Source organism: Tympanuchus pallidicinctus, unplaced genomic scaffold, assembly GCF_026119805.1.
Source record: "Tympanuchus pallidicinctus isolate F22 unplaced genomic scaffold, pur_lepc_1.0 scaffold11, whole genome shotgun sequence".
In the NCBI taxonomy this organism is placed as follows: Eukaryota; Metazoa; Chordata; class Aves; order Galliformes; family Phasianidae; genus Tympanuchus; species Tympanuchus pallidicinctus.
In genome coordinates, this window is record NW_026294627.1 from 8,233,632 (window position 1) to 8,245,157 (window position 11,526).

The 11,526-nt window shown below is 39.0% G+C and overlaps 1 protein-coding gene across 1 annotated transcript in view; it reads left to right on the plus strand.

Annotated features, from left to right (window-relative positions):
- The window catches only part of DEUP1 (deuterosome assembly protein 1), a 33,855-nt gene extending 25,945 nt beyond the window's left edge, over positions 1-7,910 (plus strand). Inside the window, exon 6 of the mRNA XM_052670408.1 lies at positions 7,611-7,910. Within this exon, the coding sequence (XP_052526368.1) occupies positions 7,611-7,781 (171 nt within the window). The 3' untranslated portion in view covers positions 7,782-7,910. The remainder of the gene's footprint in view (positions 1-7,610) is intronic.
- The last annotated feature ends 3,616 nt before the right edge of the window (positions 7,911-11,526 follow it).

The window sequence follows — 11,526 nt, forward strand, 5'->3', positions numbered from 1 at the left end:
AATGATGGTGTGAACATTCTGCAGACAGCACTGCCCTTTCACTGTGCTTGGCAAATTCTTCCTTTTCTATTAGAAATAAAAGCAGGATCTAGCAGCAGTGCGCATCCTTAGATATTCATAATAATTGTAATGTAGTGGTAGAGAACTGGATCTTTAAAAACTTTTGTACATGCATTTCAGGTTTGTGAAATGTTTTAGAATCTTTTCAATGATAGGATCATTTCAAACAGCTCTCATGTTTAAGTATAGTGGTTGCCTCCCAAGAGTGAAATTTCATAAGGATGGAACTCAGTACAGTGGCATTTTCTACTATTTCCAGGAAAATTGTAGCAGAAATACAGTAAAATCTGAAAGAATTTATTTTTTTTTCATTTTCTGGTATATCGTACAAGTAAAGATGCAATTGAAAATGAGTCTGATTCAGCAGACATCTGGGCAAGATAGTATCAAAATTTTCTGCTCTTTAATCAATGTGGTTTCAGAATCATTCAGTTATCTGTCAGGAGAAGATATTTCAAAGGGAAAGCAAAGAGCTTGCTTCGCGTTGAGTTGCAGTTAACCATAAAAGTGTTTGCTTGACAGAACTACAAATGAATACAGATGCATGCTTTTACATCCATGTTACATCCCCTGTAAGAAGGATAAAAGAGTTACAGAATACTACAATAAAGGGCTTAAAATTTCCAAGTTTCCCTTGTTGTTACAAAAGCATGTTCTTGTGCACCTAAAAAAATGCATACAGATGGATATAAATTAAGGTTGCAGTAAAGAGACAGCTACTTTCCTATACTAGCTTTTTCTTTTTAATTGATTTAAAAATTTATTCTAACTACTCAAACACAGTTGTTTATATTAGATCAAAATTGACTAATTATCCAAATAACAAATAATAGGCTTTGTTTCCCATCTCATTTATACTTTAATATTTTATTTTTAGTATTTGTGTGGCTAATTTCAGTCTCTTTCCCATCGTACTGAAGCAAGTTTGTGGTTTAGATCTTATCCTGAAAAATTATATGGCAAGGTTACTCAGCTTAAGTTGCAATTAAAAGGTTTAAATCAGAGTGGTTTAAGTGGGAGCTGAAGCAAAGTGTGCACCCTCAGACATTCACATGAACTTCACTGGAAAGCTGCTGAACTTGTGCAGGTATGCCTTGATGCCTTGATGTGTGAAACAGTTTGAACAGTTTGAGTAACCAGAATTTCACAAACCAAAAGGCCTGCTTTTGCTGTGATAGCTTTCACTTTTAACTGCTCTTCATATTTTGATTTTGAATTTTTACTGCTATTTTAGAACTTTCCAAAATGAAGATGAAAGGCATGTGAAACTTCAACAGACTGCCATATTCGCAGCCAGCGGATACCATAGAAACTGTAGTCCTACTTCACAAGGCCAAGGTTATATCAGTGGTTCCAAAAGCACTTTATCTTATCACTTGACAGAGGTCATGAAATGGAACTAGATGATAAGTCTCCATCACTAGCAACAGAGCATCCTTTGTGTTTTGGTGGACTGCTTCCTGAAAAAGGCAGAACGGGCATTTTATTAAGCCGTGCTTACGATGCAGAAGAAATCAAATTATCACCAAGTAACTGTTTCTCTGTATTCTCAGAGATCCTTCTGTGGACCAGATGCAATCTTGGAGGAGCCAAAGTTTAGATTACCTCAGTTGTCGTTATTATTTATTCAATGGCAGCCCAGCAAAAATGAAAATACCTTATCCTAACATAAGTGCAGTTTTTCTGAATATTAGACATCCCCTATTGGGCCTTATTCTGTCCATTAACAGTGATGATAATTACTTGCCATTATGTGACTGTGGGACAGACTTCTACGTTAGCTCATTGCCATTTGTATGGAAGTACTGTGCTTCATATTCCCTTCTGCAGGGGTACTGTGCTTTAAGTCTGTTTCTGTAATACCTGCAAACTTACACCTCACATGCTGTTAGACTAATTGGGTTTCTACAGCATGTGATTGGTGGGTGAAATTAGAAGAACTGTAACAGCTATTTTCCATGCGTGAGCTGTTGTATTCAGAAAGGAACAGAAATAACTGCTGTAATCCTTATTTTTCTTGAAATGAAATGATGCAAAATTCTTTCTTTCAGTCTTCATGGGATGCAGATCTTCATAGGGTGCAGATTAGCAAAATCCATGAAAAGTGGGATACATCCCAGTTTGCCTATGGAAATTCTTAAGAAAAGCTTTCCAGAATTCTTTGAATTTTATACTCTTCCTTAGTATCTTTTGTTCTTCCTTACCCACTATAAGCCACTTTTTTTTCCACTTGAAAATTCAGCATTCATTTTCCAGATCTCAAATTGTGTGATCACACCGAATTTTTATAGAACTAACGGGTTAATGAGGAGTGGACTGTAGCCATCTCTCTGTCCAACTGTGATATATGCTTCTTTGTACCCAGGAGATCCTGAACTGTGTGTGGCGGAGTCATCTCAAGAGAAGAAAATGAAAGACTGTAATTCAGCATTTACTGGGAAGAAGTAGGCAATATTCTTGCCATTCCACGCAGTAATTAGGGTGGAAGAGGCATCATGACCCCAAGTCATCTTAAAGCAGGTTGCAGTGACCGTACTGCTGTTCACTTCAGAGAAGTGCACGCACCCTTTCCTGTCAGCTGCCTGGCTGCTGGAGCCTCATTGCAGGTGGGCAGCAGCTCAGTGACGGCCTGCCTGAGGAACAGCTACAGCAGTGCAGCCCTTCAGTGTCTGTGCTCCCAGCTGCTGTGTCCCAGTAGTCAGAGAACAGGGAGGGAACCGCACAGTCCTGAATGTCTGACCTCACTTCCGTTTTTATTTTCTTATGTTTTGTGTAAATGTTAAGTACATGACTTTCAGTTTCTCGTGGATTGGAAGTTTTCCTCTTTAAACTGCTAGGAGCAAAAGGAATTGTTTGAACTTTTTCAGGAAAGTCTGATAAACACCAGTCCTCATCCTCTGTTCTGTCAGAAGAGTCAGGCAGAGACAGCAGGGCTCAAAGCTTCTGTTTCCAGCCAGGCCACGGATAACGGCCATTCTGACACAGTTTTACAATCTACAGGGAAACTGTTACCCAGCTGGCACTCAGGACAGGGTTGATGCCAAGACAATTCACTAGGTAATGAGGAAAGTACTTGCCAGAAGATGTGTGGGCAAATACAAATTAAACTTTTAAGTAAGGGGTGTTTCTCATACAGAGTTTTATGTCCAAATCAGAGGGATCCAAGCAGGTGAAAGTTCAGAAGATCAACAAAATTAATTGATCATTCAGACCGACTGATACTACAGCTTTAGAGGCAAGACAAGTCAACTGTCTGTTACTCTAGAGTTCTTTGTTTGAATGGAAAGCCATTGCATGATGAAACAAGGAGGAAAAAGTACAGCGTATTGTAAATCAGAGTTCTTTGGCAGATTTTTCAGAATTGATGTTTCATGTAAGTCAGATCTCCGGTATATTCAAAATTTCTTCTTAAGAATATTGTAGCACTAATTGAAGACATCAGAACAAGGGTGATGTTCTGAAACCTACAAAAATTACTCTTTTAGTATTTAGAGAAGTGAGAAAATAGTCACTCAGGCTTTTGACAAAGACCTGTATCTTCTCTCCCACTAGAGAATCTGTGAACAACCTTAATGAACAGTGCACTGAAGTCACTGTCCTTTCACATTCCTACTTAGAGGTTACAGAAAACCACTCCTGCCTTTAAACTAGAATGCTCTGCTAGGATTCACTGAAAATTTCCAGAAACTCAGAATGTATTGTTTCCAGGCTTTCTAAATTGAAATAGATGTTCTTTGCCTGAACAGTACGTTATGGTGTGTTCTTCTATGGAAATGAACAACTGCACAAAATGGCCACTCAAACCATTCCCAGTCTCTGGGAAGACAATTCAATGGAACAGTCCAATCTCCAGCATAAGGTTTAATCTTTTGCATTGAAAAAAAAAAAAAAAGAAAAGAAAAATAGCCAATAAGTTTCTGTGCAGTTTCAGAATAGTCCATTTTTCATGATTTCTCTCTATTAGCCAGAGCAAGCTGTTCTGTACATTGTGCTCTCCAATCTGGATCTTTGACTTTTAGTCAAAAATACTTTGTCATGTTTCTCTTGGTGGACATACATTGTGTGCTCTTGCTTTCAAGACTTGGTATAAGACAAGAAAGGCTGTAGCATTAGGAAACTTTTTAAGGATGGGAAATTACGTTTGAGTAAATTGAATGGTAAGATATGGAAATTCTAGCATTGGACATTATTAGGAATGATTTTGACTGTCTTGGTCCTACCATGGTTCATGCTGCTCACTTTTTAGGTGTGTAGATGCTTGAATGTTCAGGTCCTCCAAATGCCTTCCTCAGTGGCTTGATGATATCCCAGGCATCTTGATTTTTACTTTCATATACAAGCAGAAGCACATTTTTCTTAGAAGACCGCATCTCTACCTGCTGTCTAAGGTGTACCACAGTGTAGGGTTGGAGGAAACTAGCCCAAGGGGCCTCCAGACACAGCCACAACGAGGCTAAAATTAGCCAATTCCTAGGCTTGTTGTTGTAAGAACTTTCCTGGGAAGCTGAAGGGACTAAACACGTGAAGAGTCTGGAAGCATGACTTGACTTCTAAATGTAAGACTATCCCAAACATTAGTGCTTTCATTTACCCTGCTTAATGAGCAGCCAAGAAAGTAGGCACAACTCACAGGGCAAGAAAGAGATTGACTCTAGACAAATTAATTAGGCGCTCTGTGAGTGAGAATAGGCCTGGCTTTCTGGAGTGCTTCTGCCCAGCAATCCAGTTAACTTTGAGTTGTTCTTGTCTAAGGAAAAGATATATTTATTTAACACATCCCATGTGGAGATTCACATCTTTATCAAATTTTGCTTCACTGCCAGCAAACAATGAGGCAAAAAGGTGATTCTCATTACTGGTCTACACCAAGGAAATATGGGGTCAGCTGACACATGAGTAATGAAAAAGCAGAGTCCTTGTTGCCTATCTACCCAAAACGTTAGGTCGAAATCTTAGCAATGGTCCCATTTCTGTACAGTATACAGTTAGGAAACTGAAAGACAAAAAAAAGAAGTGTTATCTGAGGAAAACAAATTCAAAAATAAAAACAGAGTCTCTCCTGACACGTGGGTTAAAGCAATTTCTTTATGGTTTTCCTTCCTCAGGCACAGAAAGCAAAGATAATACAGAACAGAGTGAAAAAACAGATCAGAACCTTGGAAAACAAAGCTTACTTGCTAACAAGAAATTTTGCCTTTTAGACCTGTTTATACACAACCTTCTCACAAAGTGCATAAAAACAGTGCATTAGGGATCTATCTAAAATGATAGCAATGTCTTACCCCCAGGATACTAAGGTGTAAGGAACCATCATCTGCTTGTTCTGAGTGATAAACGTTCTTCCCTCAACGCTGAGTAAATTCATAAATGTCTCATTTGGGGCTTACATTGTGTTTCAAGAAAGCGCATCAGAGTAAGTACCAGTTGAAGCCAAGGACACCAGTATTTATCAATGGCTTGAGCATGAGATCCGTGTGTTTCTCATGACAAGTCAGCAACTGTAAACATTGTTAGAAGGAATTTCTCATAACTTGAGATAACATTTCTGAAGACTAATACTCCTATCAGTTTGCTGTTGGAAGGGGTTTATTTGCTCAGTATTGATTTCAGAGGTGTTTCTTTAAGAAAAGCCTCCATCCAGAGGGTCTTCTTCGTAATGCAAAAGCTTTCTTGAAATACTTCAAAATAGCACTGCGAACTCTATCACTGAGCCCAAACTTCACAAGGAAATAGCCCATGAGAGTAGCAGAAAGAATGTGCTTGTGTCCATGGTATTCAAATTCTCAGGGAAAACTCCTTGTACAAAATCATGTTGATTTGTGAGTGGGAAATCCTGTACATGTTTATAAGGAAAAAGGTGACATAAGGTGATTTTCCTCCAGAGTTTCTCAAGCACTGGAAGATCAGTGCTTGTGCAGGGATTCATAGAAGAATGTTGTGCAACAAGGGGATTCAATACCTCTAGGTTGTTCCTTCCTATGCAGCAAATCATGTCACTTTCTTCCCCACCCTGCTAAACACATACCTTTGGAGGCACTAGGAATAGGAAAATTCTGCTTTATCTGTGAATTTCCTTTGAGGAGCTGTGCATGTCCAGAAAGCCTGGCTACAAGGGTGGTATTACATGCAGTATTTATTTCTGACCATCATTTACTCGCTATAGTTTGAAAAGTAAAGGAGTTTCCTTTAGGAAATCCCTAAACTTCATATCAAGGTCTGCTGCAAACAGTTTGAATGAACAGAATAGTGCTATAAAGTCCTTCTATTATGTAGTTTGCATCTTTCGGCCTGGAAAAGAGCAGATTTAAACCAAGCCAAAAGCAAAGACTGAATCTGCCTGTAATTGCTGCAGAAATAGGGAATATGTCATTCTGATACAATGGATCTTAGAATAAAAAGGTGCAGGTATGACAGAGCTGACATTTTGCACAAAATATTTGGATATTGAAATCATTTGGAGCCATTCCCATCTGATGTATCGACAGATAACTCTCCATTTCACATTCTAGGAAAAACAAAACCAGACATTCTAGACTAATAATTCTATCAGTTACTAAAATATTTTGTACATACAGTTTAATTAGGATAATAAATTTTAATAATCTTTCTCAATACATAGCCAAAGACAGAAAATTACCTTCCTCTTAGTCAGTATTACAGTAAAACTACAAAGCTGCTTTGAGTTAACTGTTAAAAATGCATGTCATAAAGTTGTAATTATCTACACAAATAAACACTGAAGTTATTTAAAGCATGGTGATTTCATTTGATAGAGGTTTCTTTTATGAAGACATTCCAATGAACAGATCTTAAATATTAGCAAAAAGAATTAACAGAAATTGCTTCTTACATGTTTAGAACTGATTCCAGCTTCAACAAAGACTTATTCATGTCTTTTCCTAAGTTCCATGACAACCACTTTAAAACTGATTTTCCTATGTTTTATGCTTCAGTCTGCTAAACCCATATTAAATGGAAAAAAGATTTTTCGGTGACCTACTCACAGTTTGGTACATTCTCCAAAATATCAGGCCTTGATGTTAATGGCACTGAAATGAGAACAGATTTTCTTCCTTTCCTCAGAAAGTATCTCATGAGGTGGAAGAGAATCAAGAGAGAAAATTACAGGAGGCTATCAGCAGTACCCAACACAGGTTACATTCTGTAGTTCCAAAGGACAAGTTATTGTCCTCTGTCCTGGTCTAAATTACACAAGTGACTGATGTGACCTTTAGCTGATCCAAACTTTGGAGGTTCTGAAGCAGCATAATTCTGCCTAACAGGATATTTACATTTTCAGTGGAAAATCTACAGCCTAATGTTGTGAATGAATGTCAGAGGTGTTGAAATGTATTCAGATGATGTTACTTAGGCACCTGAACACATTTTAAAACATATGTTCAGAGTTATGTCTTTTTTGAGAGATATGAAGAATTACAGGGTTATTAGCTGCTCTGTGCACAGATGTTTTACGTTTAACAATTGATAATGCAGGCATGTTGTTGTACTTGCTGCTGTTTGCTAACCATGGCTTTCTATGCACGTCTTAGTCTTCTCCTGAGACATCCTTCCCTGCAACAACACAGAAGTTCCTTCAAGAGGAAGAGAAACCTACCAAAGAGTTTGAAGAATGTTTAAATTCACACCTTGAAGAACTGCAAGGACTTTCTGAAAACATGCTTAAAAAATACACTGGGCTTCAGCAAAGTAAGCATGCTTAAGCTAATCACACAACTAAGAAAATAAACCCGTGTTTAATCACTGAAGAGTTTCTTAATGTTGGAGATATCCACATAATTTTGTGAGGACAGCATCTCTGATAAAAGCAGAATTTATTCGCGATTGCAGTGCCGGGCGTCCCGCAAGCAGGAGCGCACCTATGGACACAGCATGACAGCCCTTACACCCTGCTTTCTCCCCTTGCCCCCCCCCTCCCCTGTTTCCCCACTGGCTGGGTACGCCAGGATCACAATCTTATCAGAAGGTTTACATCTGTTATTGACAGGGGGGTGGGGGGGTGATGCCAGGCCTTCTGATGGCTCTTCAGGCGCTTCCCCACACTTCCTCAGGCATGCCATGACTGTTCTCTGGTTTGATCTCATGCAGGACATTCTTGCAGTGTGTGTGACAAAATATGCATGCGTACACCTATGTACAGAGTGTGCATTCCTGGGGAAGGTTCATCTAAAGGATAAGTGATGTAAACTATCAGAGGTCTTCCCCAAGTTACGTAAGGACTCCCAAAAAGAAATATGATAGTGGAGATCATGCAATATCATTACCTGACTATATTATAAAACACTTCCCTAGACATATTGCAAAATATGCCGTTTTCTTTTGCATAGTTAAATCAAGAGCCTGTTGCAGCGCTGTACATTAAGTAAGACGTTTTCAATTCTGTGGTGTATGAGGGCTAGTAAGTGGAATTATTTCCTTGCAAATACAGTCAGCCAAGAGAAATTCTCTAAATTGCACAGAGCAGGAATTATAAGGGCTTTTAGCTGTGTCATAGCTCCTAGCATTAAGAGCTTATCTGTGCTCTGGTTATTCTTGGCTATACAAGTAACCCTTGGGACTCCTGAAATGAGAAGTTTGAGCTTTTGATTTTTTACACTGTAAAGCCATGCACACTGTTGAGGAGCACAAGCAGACAAAGCACAAAGCTACTTTGAAGCCACCTCTATTACCTCTTTTTGCAGACCTACAGATTTTACCTGGACAGGGTCTGATCACAGGTGCTTTCCGTGCTTTACATTAATACTTAAGATTTTTAAATCCCATCTTCAAAAGCACCTTCAAAAGCTTTTGATACTGTATTGGCTTGTCGTTTAACCACACTGGAATATAGAAGAGCCTTCTACTTCTGATGACTTGTGATGAATCTTAAGAAATGGCCTAAATTCCTTATATTTTTTCTGCAACATGGGAAAACATTATAAAACTGAATAGAGCTAATTCGACTCCATATGCTAGAAGACTGCACAATGTTGAGATTCCATGTATTTGCAATTCAAACTGGATTCTATTGCTGCGTAAGCGAAACAAATTACAGACAGTGTTGATGAACCACCAATTTCAGTGAAAGAGATACTGAAGAAGTGCTTTCCAGCATGTACTGCTGCCAACTGCCTGGAAAAATCTGGATAAAAATAATACCAGACTGTCAAACAGCTCCAGTGTGAGTAAAACAGTGCTATTGATATTCAAGACCACAGCAAAAATGTAAATTGTCTTTGCAAGAGATATTTCCTTTATGACAAAATTCACTACATCACACACAAAATACCAAGATTTTAAATACCAGTTTGCCATAAAATGAGTAATGAAGATGAGGGAATCAAAGATTCTTTACAGGAAAACTCAGAAAAATTGCTAGACTCAGCTGGAGGAATGAAGAGTGAATAAAAAGATAATGAAAGGACATTTGAACAGACTAAATATATATCTGTCCTCAATTAAAGGAGAGCTGCATCTGGATTTGTTAAAAGAACTGATGAGAAAATGTAGGAACCTCTATAAATGGAGTGAAATTTTAAGATGGGAAAGATTTGCAGAAGCAGAAAGTAAAATGTCTTTCAGAAGGGCAGAAGAAGACAAGGACTGTTAGCTGGTGAGCCAGATTGTTTTGCTGCTGCAAGGTTTAAACATGCACAGAGTCAGCATGCTCTGGATCTCCAGAGGAATGTGCCTGAGTCCAGTTAACTACCCAAGGATCCTGCTCACGATGCAAGTTTGTGTGATCATGTAGAATGAATGAAAGAAATTATCAAAAAATGAGTAAGATTTTCTTTGTGAAGCCTTTCACGATCTGGCCAAGCTCTTAAATTTGGCTAATGAAACATCAGAGTCAGTTTCAGCTTGGCTTTAGTGTAGTACCATACAATTAACCTCTACATGAAAAGCATTGAAAACTGCAAAGCACTCGTGCCTGAACAGCCGGCTTGTTTTCACCTGCACTTCCTGCACAGAGCATATTGCACTGAAAATGTGCTGCGTCGGTACAGATTAAAGTCCTGGCTCTTAACACCTCCTTAACTGAAAGATCACCTTTCTCTTCCGTGGCCAAAATCAACAGAAGCTGCTAATCTCTCAGCGCGCATTTGAACAAGGGCCCAATGCTGCTGCAATCAACTCAGAGCCACACCGCAGCTCTCCGAGTATGGCTGCAACAAGGCCTTTGAATCATTAACTGATGAGCAGTATTTCTGAACGAGGGAAGATGGTGTTGGTATTCATGCAGTCTTAGGAGTAAAATTCAATGCAGATGCACATTTTAAAATTTTAAATTGATGAAATACTTTGATTGTATTAAAATGTAGAAACTTGCTTGAGCTGGTGAGAGGTCTGTTCAGGATATCCCTGAGTCCATCATGACTGAGGCAGTTTATGCACTAGATGACATTTCACATTACTGGGAAAAAAATTTAAAGAATGATGGACAGCAGAAATAATAAAGTCTGAGAATTACATCCCTGCAAACAGGGATTGGAGATGCACACATACTGCTAAAGGAATAACTGGATGGTCCAAGGCTATAAATGTCTGAAAGTACCAATAAAAATGAAAAAGAAATGAATTATTAATTGTAAGTTCTGTTGCGAGAACAAGGTGAAACGCTATGGAGCTAAGGATTAGCCAGAACATACAGAAGATTGCTCCTCTACTTTATGAAGAGCTGGCAATGCAAAATTCTTATGAGCTGCTGGACTTCTTTTATGATTTTTCAAAGCTTCACCGAAAAACATTTTTGGCTCTCAGTTGAAAGACTAGTTTTAAATAAAAGAACAATAGTTCAGAATGCCACCAGCCTTTTTTGCTGAAGGAAGAGCAGAGGTCACATACACACAGTTGCCAACGTGTTTCATCAAGGTGCAATTTTGAAGTAGTTGGTGTTGGATGAGCTGCCAAGCCATTGCTGTCCAATTCACTTCCCAAAGTGTTCTCTGATGAAACAGTGGACTAGAAACATTTAATAGTAGCTCACATGAGAAGTGGTTATTCAACACATTTTCTTCTTACTTCATTTCTTACTCTCTTAAGTGTGGGAGATTTAGGAACAGAAGAATGGAATAGCAACACTGGGACTGTGGGTGCTGTGGGACTTGCATACTCACAGGACCACTACAGCCCTGCATGCAAACAGCAGCAAAGCACCACCTCACCAACACAAAAATGGACAAGCATGAGAAACCACAAGCACAGTTGTCTTGCTTTTCCAATGGGAAGACTTAAATGATAGCTTTAGCTTATCCCCTCCAGACTACAGAGTGCCTACATCTCCGTTCTCGTCATAGCATGACTGCCTGTCATTCCTGCTTTACCAGTGGTGTAACAGCACAGAATCAAGCCCAACAGCACTCAGTCATTCACAGCCAGGCTAAACAAAACCAGGGGCAAGGAGAAAGAAGTCATAACCATAGGCTGCCTAATGCAGGGAGCCCCAGGTGGTATTGCTTCCATGGTCTG